Here is an 18,385-nt window from a genome sequence, read left to right on the forward strand (position 1 = left end):
ATCTTCCTGGACCAGGGCACGAACCCGTGTCCCCTGCATCGGCAGGCGGACTCTCAACCACTGCGCCACCAGGGAAGCCCCAAAATGTGTTCTTGAGCCCTGGCATCTCTGACACTCCCACCCTGGCCAAGAGGCCAGAGCAGTCAAGAGCTTGGGTTCTGGACAACCTGGATTTGGGTCCTTTCTCCATTTCTGCCTGGCCCTCAGACCTTGAACAAGTCACTTACCATCTCTGGGCCTGTTTCCTCTCTGTGACATGGGCCTACTGAGCCCTTCTCCAAAGGGTTGTGTGAGGGTTAGCATCTGCTCTCATTGCCCTGTGAGCTCTGGGCCTGGGCTGCAGTGGGCCTGCTCTGAGGAATGGGTCCTTGGGAGCAGCCTGGAGATGGCAAAGGGGATCAAGCTGACTCTGTCTATCCAGACCGTGAGATTCTAGGAAACCCATTTCATAGACGGAGGGATGAAGGTTCAGAGCGAGGTGAGCAGCCAGGATATCCCAGATGCAGACCTTGCCTTGGAGTGTCTGTGGCACCCCTTCCCTCCCTCCCCACCCTGCCCCAGCCCTGTGACACCGCATGGCCTCAGTGGCTCCACGCACCTTCTCCACCTGCTTCTGTTGACCATTGGTGCTAATGCGCTCGAAGGCCTGCTCGGCGTCATCTGCATCTCGGCACTTCTGCTCATATGTCTTCTTGGACTGGGGGGTGTGGAAGGGCGTGACTTGGGGGCCCCAGAGTGAGGCTCCTGAGCCCAGCCTCCCTTCTCCCTGTTGGGGGCTGTGGATGGGTTGGGGGCCTCCTCACCAGGGACAGGGATTTGGGGATCCAGAATGGAGATGGAGAAGGGAGTCTTGTTCCCAGGCCCCTTCCCAGTGGGGACAATGTAGCCCTGCCCGCAGCCCCGGCCACTTCAGAGGTGTGGTCACATCAAACCGCCAGCAGGGCCCTGAAAATGCCATGCATCATCACGATGCCAGCCTCCGCACACGTGGTGGAGCTATTTTTCTCCTTACTCAGTGAACTAGGAGACACAGCTCAGGGGTCCCTTCTCCCTCTGCCCCTGGAGTCCCCAGCTGACAGCCTGGATGACCCTGTAGACCACTGTCTGGGACTGGCTGCTTGCCCATCAGTCAGGAGCCCCCCAAGGTCAGGGCCTGGGCCAATCTGCATGGCACCCTGGGAGCAAGTGCAACACCAAGAACCTGACAGGCCACTGTGCCTGTTGCTGGCAAGCCCTGTCCCAGGTGCCCAGTCCAGGGCTCCTGGGATCCACACCCTGACCCCTGCCACCCCTCCAGGCCTAAGACCCTTGCACTCACCTCCATGGCCTTCTTGTGGAGCAACAGCTTGCTCTTCTGGACACGGTCCATGATGGCCTCATACTGCAGGGGACATGAGGCTCTGAGCTTGGGGCCGTGGCCTCAGGACACTCCCTTAGGCCAAGAGGACGGGGTGTCCTTGGGATGAGGCCCAGCATCCCTTCCTGGCTCTGAAGGGGGTGGTGACAAGATGCCCTCCCTCTCCCTCAGCCTGCTCTTTCACAACTACTGCTCAGAACAGAAAGGTAGAGGAGCCTGGGGCATGGATACACACGGTGTATCCTCTCCCTGCAGACCCCAGCCAGGACTTGGTCTCTAGCCCGGGAATACCCAACCTACCTACGTGCACATGCGCACACACACGCACACTGTCCTTCACTCACAAGCCTCTGTACCCACTCAAAGCCATCATACCCCATGTACACACGCTGGCACACACACGCACACAGTTACACACACACACAGAAGTAAACGTTAACAGGCCCCCACGCTCCCCCTTGCATACACAAGGCCTTCACAGAGCAACCTCAGACACCACTCACAAGTACACATACGCACACCCTCCCATGTCTGCCACACACAGCCATGGGCCCTGTGTACACACCCCAGACTTGGTCATGGTCACACGCTGGTGCACACGGGGCCCCTGCACCTCCACCTCGTCTCCCAGGCTCCTTGTACAGATGGAGAGGATGGAACTCGGCCTGGACAGAGATTGGCTATAAGGATAATTAGAAATGAAACACCTCTCGTGTTGGGGCTGGAGCCGGTTTGTGCCTGGGATCTCAGTGGGGCCGGTGCCAGCGGGGAGACCTCAAGAAGCCACCTGGTCACACACACGCACACACACACACACACACTGTAACACATGCACATGCTTACAGGTGTGCAGAGGTGTACTCACGTTCTCCTGGGTGCACACCCACGTCCATACATGCACACATGTGTGCACACACACCCAGGCAGCCTTCCCCGCACACTACATCACGGCTGTCCTTCACTTGTGGGAGCCCTGATCACACCGTGGAACTGTCCCTCTGTCCAGAACAGCTTTTTCAGACATCACAGCCCCACTGGCCACAGGAAAGCTCAAAACAGCCATCCTGGGGCCTCACTGTCACAGTAGATGCTCTGCAAGCAAGTCCCAGCTCAGAGAGGTCGCCTGCTGCAGCTCCTTAAGGCTGGGCCAACTTCTGGGGCTGGCTTGGAGGACCCATTGTCTGATCAGGAGCCCAAATTTAGAATCCTGAAAGCCTGAGGCTCCAGCTGGCCAGATGGACAGACAGGGAGTACAGCCACACTAAATTTCTGTGGCCAGAGCTATTAATCGGAGCCAGCACCCTGCCTGTGAAGACTGCAAGGGGCCTAGTTCTGGGCTGGGTCCCCCAAAGCTTGGGAGGTGGACATGAGTGTCCCATCCCACAAGAGGGAAACTGAGGCGCAGAGAGGGTGAGTGGCTTGGCCAGGACACCCAGTCCCAGCCTGGCCCCAGCCATGAACTGTTGCCTTCTTTTCCTTCACAGCTCAGTTGTGTGGAATTTTCCATTTTCAGTTCTTTGGACAGTTTACAATGATGCTTCCTCTCCAAGCAAGAAGTGCTCCTGTGCCCTGGCCTCTCCCACCCTGTCCAAGGCACCACGCTCATCACTAAGGCCCTGAGAGGCTGATCATGTGTCCATACCTGCCTTCCCAGAGGGCCATGTGCTCAGCCAGTCAGAGAGTCTCAGGCTTGGGAGGGGGCCCTGGGACACAGGGGTCACCAAGCCCACCTCCCATCCAACCTCTGCAGCTTCCCTGACAAGTAGCCTCCAGCCTCTGTTTGTATACCTCCCATGATGGGGACCTCACTTCCTCTCCATGCAATCCCTCCATCTAGGGACAGCCACAGCCTACAGATGGGTGAACAGTACCTTTGGATGCTGAGATAGGCTTGGCAGCCCCCACTCTCCCCACAAGCTCTGTCTGTCCCCCTCAGCCTCAGGCAGCCCTGCAGAGTGGCTGCAGTGACTGACCCCCAAGTCTTCCTTTCTCCCAGGTAAACAGCCCTGATCCTTGGGCTCAGGACAAGTTTCTGGTGACTCCCCAACTTAGGTTGCCTCCTTTGGATACCCCCAAGCTGTCATGGACTATCTATAGCTTGCTGTAGTAGGATGATCAAAAAGACCAAGGTCTAGGGGCTTCCCTGGTGGCGCAGCGGTTGCGCGTCCGCCTGCCGATGCAGGGGAACCGGGTTCGCGCCCCGGTCTGGGAGGATCCCACATGCCGCGGAGCGGCTGGGCCCGTGAGCCATGGCCGCTGAGCCTGCGCGTCCGGAGCCTGTGCCCCGCAACGGGAGAGGCCACAGCAGAGGAAGGCCCGCATACCACAAAAAAAAAAAAAAAAAAAGACCAAGGTCTTTCCCTCTTCCTGGCCTGAGACAGCTCAGGGGGAAGACCCCCCAGTGGGGCTTTCAGGCCCGAGAGCCGGGCCCTGGTCCCAGTACCAGGCGTCTGTCCACACCCCCCTCTCCTCCTTCAAATCGCCATCACCCGCAAGCCTGGGGTGCTGCCCATCGGGAGAGCCCGTCCCCTACTGCCTCCACAGCGACAACAGCCACTGCCCGCTCGGGGCCCATCCCCGCACCCTTACCCCGCTCGGGGCCCATCCCCGCACCCTTACCCCGCTCGGGGCCCATCCCCACGCCCTTACCCCGCTTGGGGCCCATCCCCGCCCCCTTACCCCGCTTGGGGCCCATCCCCGCGCCTTGGGGCCCATCCCCGCGCCCTTACCCCACTCGAGGCCCATCCCCGCGCCCTACCTTCCTCCTCTGCTCCTTCTGCCTCTCACGAAACTCCTCCAGGCTCCGCAACTCCTCACGCAGGGCCAGGGCCAGCTGGATGTGGGCGCTACCCACGTTCTCCATTTCTGGGGGTGGAGTAAGGACAGTGGTCCCCGGTGTCAGACCTGGTGGGCCCCAGCCACTCACATATTCGCCCCTGCCTGGGCCAGCCCACCCCAACCCCACAGCTCATCTCTGTCACCCCCAAGTCCTCCACCAGCCTTGACTCTGGGCCGGCATCCATCCATCCCCACCGGTGCGGGATCTGGTGTTCCCAGAAGGTCCTGTCACCCCGCAGCCTGGTGTGGGGAGCGGGTGGGACTTACGCTGCTTCAGAGAGTCAAAGGAGGCCCTCAGGGAGCTGCAAAACAGAAAGACCACGGTCAGCAGGAGGACAGTGCAGGGGAACCTGAAGTCCTGGCTGGGCCTGGGGACTTTTATTTTGGTGGGAGGGCCCTGGCTCACTCACACACACTGACCTAGACCCTGGGGACCCTCTAGCCAGACCATGACCATCTGCTCAGAACTCAAGCTGGGATTTCTGGAATGCAAAGCTCTCGCTTTGGAAGTTAAAAAGCAATCAAACCTCCCACTGTGGCAGAATGCTCTTGGCTTCTGCACATTTTCAGGACCCTCCCTCGAAGCAGGAGAGGGTGGGGTTCAGACCTGGCAGGTGGCCTGAGGACATTTTGGAGGGAGCTGTGGGGGAAGAGGGGGACAAGCAGGGCAGAGGTAATGGAGGGGAGAGATGTAGGGGCCTTAGGACAGGATGAATAGGAGGTACAGGTGAGGACAGCGAGAAACTGAGGGGCTCCCTGGTCCCTGGCTAGGTGGCTGGGTGGATGGTGGTGACACCTCTGAGAGGGGCCCAGGAGGGAAAATGGGGAGTTACTTTAGGGTTCACTAAGCTTGGGGTGCCTGAGAAAACCCAGTAGGAGGAGTCAGGAGGCACCAGGTGGCCAGTCTGAAGCAGACATGCAGACACTGCCCACTCCAGAGAGGGCACCAAGGAGAAAGGGAAGGGGCTGGCTGGGCATAGGAGGTGTGAGGGGGTGATGCCCAAGGGTAGGGTTGCCAGATGGAGCAAATAAAAATACAGGTCACCCAGTTAAGTTCAAATTTCAGATAAACAACAAATAGTTTTTGAATGTCAACATGCCCCATGTAATATTTGGAACACACTTAAATTTTAAAAATATTTGTTGTCTATCTGAAATTTAACAGGGCATTCTATATTTTATCTGGCAGTCCTGCCAGGGGGCTGTCTCCCAGAGCTACAAACGGAGTTGAGATCAGAGCAAAGATGTCGGAGCCCACTCAGGGCCCAGTCTTGTCTGCTGCTGATGGGTAAGGGGCACCACGAGTGGTCCTCGGGTCAGAGCAGGACTGATGGTAAAGTGCCTCTCCCCAGCCCATCAGCTCTCAGGGGCAGGGGCCTCTCAGAGGGGTGAGCTCCCCCTCCTGTCAGAGGAGGGAGGTGACTTGGAATCCCAGGCTAGGAACCTGGGTAGGGGCTTCCTGCTCTGGACTCCCAGGTGTGTTAGAAGCAGACCCTGGAGCCAGATGGCCTGAGTTCAATCCAAGCTCTGCCACTCACTCTCTGTATGACCTTGGGCACTCTCTGTGCCTCAGTTTCCCCTTCTGTAAAATGGGGATAATAGCACAAACAGAATGGTTATGAGGATTAAATGAATGTATATGTATAAAGCACTTCTGAGCTGGTGCAAAGCAGATGCTTTACAAGGGTTGCTGTTGTGCCACCCTCCCCTGAGCCCACTACTGCACACCCTGACCTGGGGGTCCCCCAGGCCTCTTAACCTGACCAGAGCTGTAGCTCCAAAATACCCCACCTAAGAGCTTACTGCATCCCCCCTCTTATCAGAAACCCCCACTGGATTTGCCTTCAGGTAGAGGGTCCCCTTGAGGCAGCCCCATAGATTGGGCTCCTTTCCCCCCCCACTCCCTGCAGCCCTGTGGGTACCAAGACTCCAAGTGCACAGAGACAGTGTGTGGAGGTTGCAGATTGGCCCTGAAGTGAGGCTTATCTATCTCAAGGGTAAAATTCTCTGCCTGTGTTTATGGCCCCTTAACTCCCGCCTCACCAGGATGCTTGAGGAGCCACAGTCAGTCGAGGCCGATAGGGAAACTGAGGCCCGAGTGTGGCCAGGCCTGCTGGGGTCACACACAGGCAGCGGAGAGGATCCTGGCCGCATCCTGCTGCAGCCCATCCAGCCTCTCTGCGGAGCAGCGCTCCCGCCCACTGGTGGCCATATGGCCACATGACACCCAGTGAGACAGCCCTGCCCACCCGCCTGCATTTCCCCACAATCCTTGCAAGGCAGGCTTCACAGGGGGGCTCCCTCCTCCCATGGGGACAGTTAGGGAAACTGAGGCCATGGAGGAGCAGCAGACCAGCAGCAGCAGCAGCATCACCTGGGAGTTTGTTAGAAACGCAGATTTCAGGCTCCACCCCAGTCCTCCTGAAGCAGAAGCTTGGAAGAGGGGCCCAGCACACTGTGTTTTAACAAATCTCCAGGTGCTGCTCATGTACGTTCAAATGCTGGCCTCAATTATGTAATCCTCACACCTCTGCCAGGAAGGGAGGGTACCATCATTATCCGCATTTTACAGATGAGAAAAACAAAGGTCAGAGAGGTAAAGAAACTGAGCGTGGCCGCACTAGTGGAGAGAGCTGGAGCCTTCTGCTTCTTACAGAGGAAGGAAGGGGCGATTGCCATGGTGACCCCCTTCTCTGACAGAATTGACACCTTGCCAGTGGTTACACCTCCTTCTTACACACTCATCTCCTGCCTCAGTCTCCCCGTCCATGGTTAGAGCCTCTCTAGGTCCAGTATGGTCACTTCTCCATGCTCCATCATGACCCACAACATGACCACACCCTGCCCAGACCCCTCCCACAGGCTGGGGCTTGCACACCCACTGCCTGGTCCTCACCTCCGTTTAGACTTCACATCTCACAGACACCTCAAACTCAGAGTGTCCGAAACTGGACTCATCGCCCTACAAACCTGCTCCTCCTGCAGGGCTCCCTTCTCAGCAAAGGCACCACCGTCTACCAGGTTATGCACACCAGAAACCTACGAGCCGCCCTTGGCTCCACCCTCCTCCCCCTCTGTTACCTTCTTTTTCACTTCCCAAATCTCCTATCTGTCCACCTCTCACTGCCACCACCCTAGCCCCTGCCCCATCACCTCCAACCCTCCAGCTTCACTTCTCACCTGTTATCCCTGTTCTTTGGCCCCCTACCAGTTCCTTCTATATGCCATGTTCCTTCTTGCACAGGGCCTTTGCACATGCTAGTTCCCTATGTGCAGCATCTTTGCCTGGATTCCTCTTCTGTCCCTTCGGAGCACTTGTTCCTATTGTCATCTTGGTTTGATACCTTGAGTGTCTGTCACAGCACTGAACTGTGAGGCCGCTGAACAGCGGCAATGGCCTGGTTCTCCTCCCCATTGTCCCTAGGATTACAGCCCAGAGTGATAAGTTCTAAGGCCTTTCTCAACTCCAAACCACTCAGGGAAACCATGACCAAGATTTCCCAGAGCTCTCCTTGACTGTGTCTCCATCACATGTCAAGGATGGGGACCCCTTGCAGGCCTCTGACCCCTGTTATCAGCCACCAGTGTCTTCGTGTGTAACTCATCCCATTTGCCCTTTTCAACCCGGCTCTCAGGACACTCAGCCTGGAATTCTGTTCCAAACAGTCTGACTTTCCAGTGTAAATGTCTCCTTCTGTACCACCATGTGACACGCACCATCTCGTGGTCCCCGCTTTGCCATTCCACCCCCTGCGCACCTGCCAGCCAGGAGGCTCCTGCCTCCCAGCTCACAGGAGATGGGCCTCTTGCTCCCCTTGCTGGAGGCTGGGCCTGAGTGAGCTGACCTCAGAGGAGCCCTGATGGGAACCGGGCCCGCCTCTCTCCCTCCAATATCCTCAGGGATACCTTCATGCTCTGAGCTCAGAGGAAGAGTGATCATGAAAAAAACCCCTCTCTTTTGACAGGAAAACACAGCGTTTTAGGCTGTGACAAGTGGGGGTGAAGCAGGGACGAGAGGGTGTGAGGACTCAGATAGCTCGCGGTTACTGCAAAGGGGCTCGCAGGAAGCTGCCCCCAGCGCTGCCTCAATTCCCCTTTATTTCCTGAACCCCTGCCCCATGCAGCTTCTGCAGCTTGTGGCACTCAGCACCCTACGTGGCGCAGGATGAACAAGAGGGGTAGGAGGTGACAGCTTTCTGGGGGAGATGGTATTTCAGCTATAGACCTCGCAGGGGAGAAATGAGGGTAACAGCCAGAGCAAAGGCCCCAAGGTTGGAAGGAGAGTCAAGGTGAACTTTCTGTAAGGGCTGGATGTGTGGTTTAGATGTTATGGATAAGCCCCCTGCACCCACCTAGCGCTCCTTTAAGATGCATTGAAAGGGCTTGTGGGGATCCCTTGAGTTGGGGACCAGGTATTTGTGTGTCCTCCATTGCCACTGCCCAGCAGATGCTTTTGCTGAGTTAATGTGTGAAGGAGGAGAACGCTAAAAATCACTTGAAGGTGGGAGTAACCTCGTTTTAATATGTGTGGCTGAGTCTCCGGCCTTCTGACCAGTCTGAGGTCAGGGGATGACACAGAAATGCTCTATTTCAGGCAGCAGGGGTGGGGAGGCCGGCCTGCTCCACCCTCTCAGCTCTCGCTGGGCTATTTCTGGGGTCACTTCACCCCTTGGCTTTTGTCCTCCTCGTTCGCCCCATCCAGCCTATGCACCCCCAGCCCTCCTCCCACCCTTCCAGGGGCTGAGAATGAGCATCCCATGGGACACAGGGGCCTTGGCCATGGGGAGGCAGGGGGCTCCCCCTGACCAGGAGACGGGCCCTGGAGGATGAGCTGCCAGTCCCCACACGGAGCGGCCAGGCCAGCTTTGCCAGGTGCCAACCCCACAAGTCTCCACGGTGACAAGGAAGCGACCCATGTTGTCATGGTTGCCACTCACCCTACCCACAGAGAGTCCTCCACGTTGGTGTGGGATGGGGCAACCTGGTCTAAGCCAAGACCCTGACAATCAGGCAAGGCCAGAGTGTCTGGGAGAGCTTGCTGGAGGAGGTGGGGCATGAGAGGGCCCTTGGAGTGATGTTCTGATGCAAAGGACTGGGGACGAGAGTGAAGTTACCCTCAGTGTGCTAGACCCTGGCTTCAGAACAGTGAGGCCCCTTATTTTACAAATTCGGAATCCCCCACCCAACTCAGCCTAGGGCATGGCACATAGTAGGTGCTCCACACATGCTTGGATGGATGATGGATGCTTGGCCCACAGTTAAAGAAAGGAATGACTTAATGGTGTCACCAACCCTAGTACACACCTTGTGGATCAACAGCAATAATTGTTAAGTACCTACTGTGCATAGTCAGCTGAGCTGGGAGCTGCAAGGGGCACAGCCCTACGGGAAGCAGCAGGTGAGCTGGGATGGTCTGACTCCTGCCTCCTGACTCTCTGGTTCTGAACGTGTGCCCTGAGCTTTCCTACCTCCAGCCTTTGTCCGTGCCGGTCCTCTGTCAGGAAGGTGCCTTCCCTTCCTCTCCACCTCTCCCAGGAGGTGCCCCCTGCTCTGCCCTGCTCCTCTGGCTACCCCAGCTCGATGGGGAACTCGGGGCAGTGCTGGTATGCATGCACTGCTCCCAGCCTGCTCTGGAACCCGTGTGGCTGTGCAGTGGGGCCCCTGTGGGTTTTTTTTTTGTTTTGTTTTGTTTTTTTTTTTTTTGCGGTACGCGGGCCTCTCACTGCTGTGGCCTCTCCCGCTGCGGAGCACAGGCTCCGGACGCACAGGCCCAGCGGCCATGGCTCACGGGCCCAGCCGCTCCGCGGCACGTGGGATCTTCCCGGACCGGGGCACGAACCCGTGTCCCCTGCATCGGCAGGCGGACTCTCAACCAATGCGCCACCAGGGAAGCCCCCCCTGTGGGTTTTGTTCCTGCCTCTCCTTCTACTGGTTAGGCTGAGCCTTAGGGCCTGGCCCTCTCAGCCCAGGCACCAGCTCCTCCTTGGTAGACAGCAAGGTGGACCCTGACTCTCCTCCCTTCCCTGGCCTGGGGCCCCACCCTGGCGCTTCCACCTTGGATGGAAGCTGTGCCTCTAGGGACAGGGCCAGGGCCAGGGAGGGGCTGGGCCTCAGAGGAAATGGTCTAGGCTGGCCAGGCAGGCTCCTCAGTGTTAAACTAAACCGGGTGACCCCAATTTATCTTACTTATGGAGGGGCCCATGAGATCGTAAAGACCCCTGCTGTTTATCGAGCATCGCTGTGGCTTGGCGCTCTCTGCTTGCCATTGTGACTGTCCAGAGCAACTCTTGGGAGTGATTGTCCCCTTTCACAGCTGAGGACCCAGGGCTCAGAGAGGGGGAGTGACCGTCTCAGGGTCACACAGCATATAGGGCAGGGCAGACCTTGACCCACTCGGCTTCTTATAACCACGCAGGGAATCAGGGCTGCCCACAGCCTCGCCCTGGCCACTTCTGTGCACCTCTCCACCCTTCCCACTGCCTACCTGGCTCCATTCCCACTTTATTCTCTTCATTGGTGGCTTCTCCTTACTTATTTTAAGTCCCCTGTGACTCACAGCCCCCTGAGTGTGCCTCACGCAGTCCACCTCCAGCCTGACCTCCCACTGTGGCCCTGCCTGGAGCACCCTCTCCACTTCCCCCAGGAGGTCTCCTCTCTTGTTGGGAAAGTTCTCCTTTTCCAGCAGGTCTGGGAGGGCAGGAGGTGGGCAGGGACTCCCCCTGGGTCATGCTCCCTCGATTCCAGCCCCTGCCTGGAAGACAAAGAAGGTCCCCACAGACTTCCATTCATTCCTCACCATGTCCTGAGCCCTCCTCTGCACTCAGCCGGTATTCAGCCTCGGCCCTGCCATCTTTATCTGCTCAACAGCCCACTGGAGTGGACAGATGAGAACCCAATTCAGAGAGGTTAAGTGACTTGCTCACAGTCACACAGCTCACAAAGGTCAAGCGGGGACTAGGGCTCCTGCATTCGTACTCCTGAAGCTGCTGTTCACACTTCGTGGTCCAACGCAGGACCCTTGTGCCTTGAGCATTCATCTCCCCTGGCTCACACTACTTTTCAACCTTCCTCTAGCCCTCCCTAAGTTTTCCCTGACTCCAAGTTGGAAGCAGGGACCAGCCAGGCTTGCCTATGTCTTTAGGAGACTTAGAGTGTGTTGTTTATTCAGACACTCAAACGAGGGGACCCGGTTCCGGGCTTTGCCGCTGACGGGGTCCAGGGCCACTTTCCTTGGGCAGAGTCAGACGCTCACAGGCCTGACCCCTGTGGGAGCAGGGGCAGGGGTTGCTATGGCAGCCGCAGGCTGGGTGAGGTCTTGCGGCTCCGAGGTAGGAGGAGAAGGTCTCATCAGAGCCCTACCAGGATTGGAGTCCAGGGTCCTGTCTGCCCCTCAGCCTGGCTTGGTCCTCACGCAGCAGGGAGAGTCCACACATCCCGAGGCAGCCCTTCCGCTCCACTGTTAGAAAGTTCTCCTTAGCTGCCCTCAAATCGTCACTCTCTCTCCATCTGAGTCCCCACCTGACAGTCCTCACTCAGAGGCCCAGGCCCCAGGGCCAGAGAGGCCCAGAGGCTTCACAGCAGCAAGCGCCTTTACTGCCTCCCCTCCCAGCCAGGCCTGAGCCAGCCCTGGACTCACATATTCCTCTGAGGAAGGTTGTACTGTCATGTGCTCACTGATGAGGAAACGGAGGCACAGAGTGTCAGTGATCCCCCCACCAAGGTCCAGGGCTAATGGGTGAGGAGCTGGCACCCCCGCCTGTGGCCACACAGTCCCTCCTGGAAGCCTGAGCCGAGCCAATGCTGCGGGGTCTCGGGCAGCCAGTGGGGTCCTGTCACCTCCCCTCAGGGCTCTCAGGACTTGGATGGAGGCCGCCCAGAGGGTGCAGGCTGTGCTGCAGGCACCTGAGGACAGATGACCTCACCCCCTGCCCAGGGCCTCCTTGGTGCTCAGACTGCTGGCTTTCTTCCCACACGCAGAACCTGACCTCGCCCAGAATGCCCGACTCCCAAGAGAGATGCCCTCCAGGCACCCTACCCTGGGAGCCATCCAGACCCTCGCCGGCGCTCCCCAGTCCACCCCACACGGGGAAGCCCTAAACCCTGTGGGAAGTGCCTGGCGAAGCAGGAGGGGCCCTCTTACTTGATCTCTGTCTGGCCGCCGGCCTTCCGGGCGATCTGCACCAGGTCCTTCCCATACCGTTCCTCTGCTTGGGCCCTGCAATGACAACCCATGGGCGCTGCGTCTCCTACGCTTCCGCCGCCCGTGGCTCAGACTCCGCTAGCGGCGGCAAGAGGACCTGACGGTCCAACCGCTCAGCCTCTGGGGGTCGGCTGGCCGGCGGGCTCCTCCTTGAGAAGGTTAAGCCTCCAGCCCTTCGTCTAAATAAGTGCTGGCTAAATTCAAGGACGTCTGGAGGAACATCAGATTATTTGCCCACTTTGGGGAGGCCCAGGTCAGAACAAACAGGAGAGTCGCGCTCCTGACTTCTTAGAGCGTGGTGGGTGGGGGGGAGGGGGGCCCAGCCGTTAGCTCGGCTGGGATGGGGGCTCAGCCACTTCCCAGGGGCTGGGGGGAGGGGCTCACCTCTGCCTCAGCAGCTCCTCCACATCCTTGCACGTCTTCCTGCCATCCAGCAGCCGCTGCAGCAGCACCTCGTAGCCCGTGTGGGCCGTGAAGTCCCTGCACTGGAACACAGGACAGAGGGACATGTGAGGGCCGCAGCCGGGCTGTGTGGGTCGGGGGAACGCAGACTGCAGCCTGGTGAGGACCCTGCTGACCTCCTCCAGCCTGGCCTGCCCGTCTGCCCCCCTCAGCCCTATCCAAGAACGAGCTCTTGGGATTCAGGACCTGGCTTTGAGACAGGCTGGGACCTGGGCCCCTTTGCTGCAGTGCTGCAGTGCTGGCACCTGGACACACCTCTCCTCAAGCTACAAAATGCAAAGAAATTATATGGGACTAAAGATAACGGCTTGCATGTGCATTTGGGGCAAATTCTGGACCAAAAGACACAAAAGACCCAAAAAACCTCAACTGCCACTTCTGAAGAGCTGGGGGAGCAAAAGCTCTTTGCACACAACACCAGCTAAGGGGTGGGCACACCACCTAAGCCACCCCTCCAGCCCGACCCCTGGACACACCCCTACCCTCACCCCGTATAAAGAACAAGTTCTCCCCCCTTGAGCGAGCAGGCAAACAGGGGAACCTGTTGTTTGTTCTCGCTCCCCCCTGCTGCAGCAGGGGCCTCGATAAAGCCTTGCCTGAATTTCTTGTCTGGCCTCTGATCAATTTCTATTGATTAAGGAAGCCAAGAACGCTGGTTGGTAACAGCTTCACACAGGCACACGGTAGGTCCCCCATCTGTGGAGGTACCAGGTGTAGGTGAGCCCCTTGTGGATCAGAGCTCATAGTCAGGACACAGCAACTCTAATCTAAGACAGCCGGGGGAAGGGTCCCCACCAAGGCTCCGTGATGACAGCCTTATGGGGTGCCCGACACTGCTCACTCCTGTCACCTTCTCAATTACCCTCTTATCTCAGGGGTCCAAGTGAGAAAACTGAGGCACAGATGGGTGAAGTGCACCCAGGGTGACACAGATTGAAAGCAGCAGGTGTGGCATTGAACCCAGGCTGTCTTATTCGGGTCCGTGCCCTTCACCCCCCTGCACTCTACAGCCTCTGCAGAGACAAGAGCAGTTGCTGTTCCCTGATCATCACTGTGTACCGAATGCCACGCCGGGCTCCTGCACCCATCTGCTGAGGTGGGCCTTCAGGGTCAGGGCTAGGGCACATCCTAGCACACACTTAGGACACACCTAGCACCCCAGGACACCCAGCACACCCTAGGTCCGCCTCTTAGCCAGGATGGTGGGGAGAGGGCCATCTTGGAGAATTCTCAGGACACAGCTGCCTCTCTGCCACCTGTCCTGCTGTTGATCTGACTCTCACCCCTGGAGTGGGTTCTGAGCTGCTGGTGTAGGAAGTTGGGGGCGGGAGGTAGTACTTGAGGAGAGGGTGTTTTTCTTCAAGGTCTAAGGAGAATCAGACGTGGTAGAGAAGGGCAGAGATGCCACAAATTGCTCCAGATGGCCCTGTGCCAGGCCCAGCCCACCTTCAGCAAACTCAGAATAATGGAATCTGCAGGCCTGTAGGATGGTTAGGATCCCAAGCTCACACCCTCCTCCATAAGCAGCACTAGAAATTCCTGAGACCCAGGTTCAGCTGCCCACTGGGTGACAAGCAGCGGGCCTGGGCCTTGGCTGACTACTCAGAACCCCAGCAGGAGGAAGTCAACCCCCCAACCCCTGCAGGCCTGTCCACTGCAATGTCCAGGCTGGTGTGCACCAGGCTTCCATTTCTGTAGCTTTCATGGGCCACTTGCCTACTAACCAGGCAGCAGACCACAGCTTCCTGCCCCTCAGCCTTTGTCCTCCCTCCGGACCCCCAGGACTAAAGCATGTGGCAGCCAGGGAGGAAAATGGATCTGCCCTCCCCCTCCAAGAGGGTCACTCTGAGCTGGACACCAGTATTCAGGGCCAAATTCCATAGACCACCAGAACTGGGAAGCATCTTGTCCAGTCCCCCCCTCAGTCCTTGGGGAAACTGAGGCCCAGAGAAGGGAAGGACCTGCCTGAGGTCCTACAGGCGGTGGCAGGACAAGGATTTGGACTTGCAGGGCACCTGCTGTTGCTCCCTGATGCCTCTGGAGAGGGGGGCCTGAGCAGGGAGACGCTGACCAAGCCCAGCCCTGCAGCGGACTCTCTGCTCTTCCCTCCCAGCCCCATGCCCAGCTCCCACTCCCCAGGGAAACCCCACTGTCCTTACTGAGACCCCCAGAGTGGAAAGAGAAGCAAAAGCAAACCTACATTGGCCATTCTGGAGGAGGTGGCAGGCAGAGGGGTCCTGCAGGCTGGGTCCTCAGGAGCTCAAGTCCCCAAAGCACTACAGGCTTGAGAGTCTGGTCCAGCCCCTGCTTAGAGCATGCTGGTGCTGGCAGGGGCTTTGGCCAAGTGAGCCACCGTCACAAGTGACTAGACTGTTCCAAGGAAGTGCCTGACTCCCTGGGGCCTGCTCCTTGCCAGCCTGTACCCCTCCTCCACCCCACCACTGCCTCTTCCTCCAGGGCTTCTGATTCATGGCTCAGAGCTGGGCACAGCGGGGCTCAGGAAGCTGCTGAGGAAACGAACTAACCAATCATTCAATCAGTTAATCAGTCAGTCCTGCAGGCTTACTGTCTAAGGCCCAGCACCAGAGTCACCTCCTCCAGGGGGCCCATCCTGGCCTTTCCTCCCTGTACCTACCCAGCTCCACCCTCTAGGTGTCCAGGGATCCCTTTCAGGGCCCTTGTGGACAGTCTCAGGCTGCCATTTCCACAGTGCAGAAGCTACCAGAAGGCAGGGCCTCCCATCTCCTTCTGTCTACCTGCAGCCTCTGTCACCTGAGACCTGCCTGTGGCCTTGCCCTCTGAGAAATTGCTATTTATTGAGTCCACTTAACCACGCACCATACCAAGAATATCACAGCTGTTTTCTTATTGAAAACACCACACACCCAGGGAGGTAAGGACGGTGATGAGGAGGAAAAGAGGGGAAGTGACTGCCCAAGGTCCCTGAGCTGGTAAAGATCCGAATCTGGGATGTGAACCCAGGTCAGCTTGTCCCCAAATTCACGTACCGACATCAGTCATTCAATAGACAGTCCAGCAACTCTTTTACATTTTGAAACATCAAAAAATGATTAAAAAAAAAAAACTTTTGAAAATGATTTCCCAAATTCTCTCTGCCTCAAACCAAAGCTGTGTTTCGGTCTGTCATTCAGTTACCATGGATTCACAGAGGCCAGCTCTGTGCCCAGGCTGGGTCAGAGGAACGCTGCCCTGGAGAAGGGCCGTGCTGGCTCTGCAGACGAGCTGCTGAGAGCCATCAAGCAGCCGGAGGCCCCGCCCTCACCATGTGGCACTAGGGCGATCCACCCCAGGGGAGGGCGCCAGGTGGCAGGCAGGTGCGGTCCCCTCTTTTGGGAGACCTCCCTCAAGCCAGATGTGGGACCCCAGGCCTTGCCACCCTCACTGTGTGGCCATTCTGGGCCTCCGTTTCCCCATAGAGGGGTCAGATCGGGGCTGCAGGAGGAGGTGCTCAGGACAACTCCGGCAGGAGGAAGCACAGTCCTACTTCAGCCTGAAGGCAGCGTGTGGGAGGCCTGGGTACTGGGTTTTGCTCAGGGACGGCCCACCTGCTCCCTTCTCTGGGTGGCTCTGGCTGTGAGCCACGGTCCAGGCCTGCCAGCTGGCCCCAGCCCTGCCATGCCCCCACTGGGTGGGTAGAGAGCTAGCCTTTGTACACACTGCCACTTCCTCCTTTTTACACCCATACAATTCTTGGTGGCTGCATGGGCTAGGCCACAGAGACCAGGGTGCCAAGCAAGACACTTCCCTTCTCGGGACCTGGTTTCCTCATGGAGGAAGTGAGGGCAGAGGCCAACCTCTCCTGGCCCTGACAGCCCACCCTCTAGGGCACAGCCCTATCAGGGCAGATTGGCCGCCCAGTCAGGGAGGGGACCCGGGCCTGGCCTGAGAGATTGGACAGAGTTCAGCAGACCAGATACGGGTTCACACCCCACCCTGTGGTCCTGGTCATTCTCAGTCTCTACTTCCCTCCTTGTAAAAAGAAGCCTAATTGTTTCCACCACCTAGGTTTGATCTGAGAAGCCAGTGAAATAATGTACACAGATGAGAATAGTAAAAGCAAGGTCAGAGGTTGCCCTGAGCCGGGATTACCCCCATTTTACAGATGAGAAAAATGGAACCCAGAAAGGTTACCTAATCTGCTCAGGGGCCCTGAGGGCACAGCAGGGATTTGAACCCAGCTCTCCCAGACCAGATCTTGGCTCGTTCCCTCGCCTCTCTGCAAAACCCCAGGCTCAGTGGCTGTTCAGCAAGCGGTAGCTCCCCATGCCCTACCCTGTCCCTGCCTGCCTCTCACCCCCCCACCAGACAGAACCCAGATGCGCCAGGCTGGAAGAAACAAGTTATTTCCCTACCACACACCCTCCCCCACCAGAGGGTCCATTTAAAAGGCTGCAGAAGCCTTTTCAAATGTTCCCTTACGTGGAATTCCAGAATATAAAGTCCTTCAGAGGACAGCTAAACCTCTAACCTTAGAGGGAGAGGCCTGGGTTTTGGTACCAGCTCTGATCTGCCAGGAAGAAGCTGGGTAGTCTTAATAAAGTCCCTTGCCCTCTCTGGGGCCTCCTGACTGTGAAACAGGTTTAGGGAGAGGAAGTGACCTTTAATTGCCCTTCCAGCAGGGAGGCTGCTGTCTGTCTGCTGGCTTTTGGAAGCCATGGCAACCATGGCTGCATCTTACCTAGAGAAGTCTGAAGTCTGGGGTGGGCTGGAGCTGCCTGAGGGGAGTGAGGCCTGGGGAGGGAGCAGTTGGGAACTGGCACCATGTGTTTCCTGGGCACCAAGTGGAGGCCGGGAAGGTGTCTGGGAAGAGCTGCCGGTAGTAAGCCTCTGCCGATGAGAAATGCCTGGCAGCGAGGGGAGAGCCCCTGAAAGAAGCTGCGTGGAGTGGACGGTGGGGAGCAGCTGGAAGGGGTCGGATGTGGACAGCTGCAGGGGACGGAGCGGGATACGCCAGGTCACCAAAGAACCCGCCGAGGCAGCCAGGAGAGGAAGAGCTAACCTGCGTGAGTCTGCTACCCACCGCACCAGCTACGGCAGCACCAGGGAAATGAGACACTTCACCCCTTTAAAGCTTCCAAGCCCGCGCCCCACGCCATCTGTGGAGACACAAAAGCAGCAGGCAGTGGAGGTGGCAGAACACAGCGAGTGCAGAGACGACCCGTTCTCTGTCCCCACATCGGCTTCCAATCACAGGCCAAGTGGGGAGACTGGGAAGCTTTCAAGTGAACAAGAGGGAGATTTTGATATGTGGTGGAACTGGAGGGAGTTAGACCTGAAAAGGACTAGAAATGCTCTAACACGTGCCCAGGGTAGAGGAAGGGAGAGCTACCAGTGGCTTTGGAAGGTGGAAAGAAAAACATTAAGTTTCCTGCTTGCACCCTAACCAAGTTCAGAAACCATTCTGTAAAATGCTAGCCATGCTTGTCAAAAACCTTACTAATAACTGACGTGCTCTTGGGTTGGTAGGCGCTCTCTCTCTCTCTCTCTCTCTCTCTATATATAGATAT

General features: G+C 57.7%; 1 protein-coding gene across 1 annotated transcript in view; it reads right to left on the reverse strand.

The window, feature by feature from the left end:
- Window positions 1-18,385, reverse strand: part of PSTPIP1 (proline-serine-threonine phosphatase interacting protein 1) — a 42,644-nt gene that overhangs the window by 8,403 nt on the left and 15,856 nt on the right. Inside the window, exons 2-7 of the mRNA XM_007119223.1 lie at window positions 12,780-12,880; window positions 12,336-12,410; window positions 4,463-4,497; window positions 4,116-4,222; window positions 1,319-1,381; window positions 599-697 (exon numbers count right to left, since the gene is read on the reverse strand). Of these exons, the coding sequence (XP_007119285.1) occupies window positions 599-697; window positions 1,319-1,381; window positions 4,116-4,222; window positions 4,463-4,497; window positions 12,336-12,410; window positions 12,780-12,880 (480 nt within the window). The remainder of the gene's footprint in view (window positions 1-598; window positions 698-1,318; window positions 1,382-4,115; window positions 4,223-4,462; window positions 4,498-12,335; window positions 12,411-12,779; window positions 12,881-18,385) is intronic.

The sequence above is a fragment of the Physeter macrocephalus genome, chromosome 11, assembly GCF_002837175.3.
Source record: "Physeter macrocephalus isolate SW-GA chromosome 11, ASM283717v5, whole genome shotgun sequence".
Classification (NCBI taxonomy): Eukaryota; Metazoa; Chordata; class Mammalia; order Artiodactyla; family Physeteridae; genus Physeter; species Physeter macrocephalus.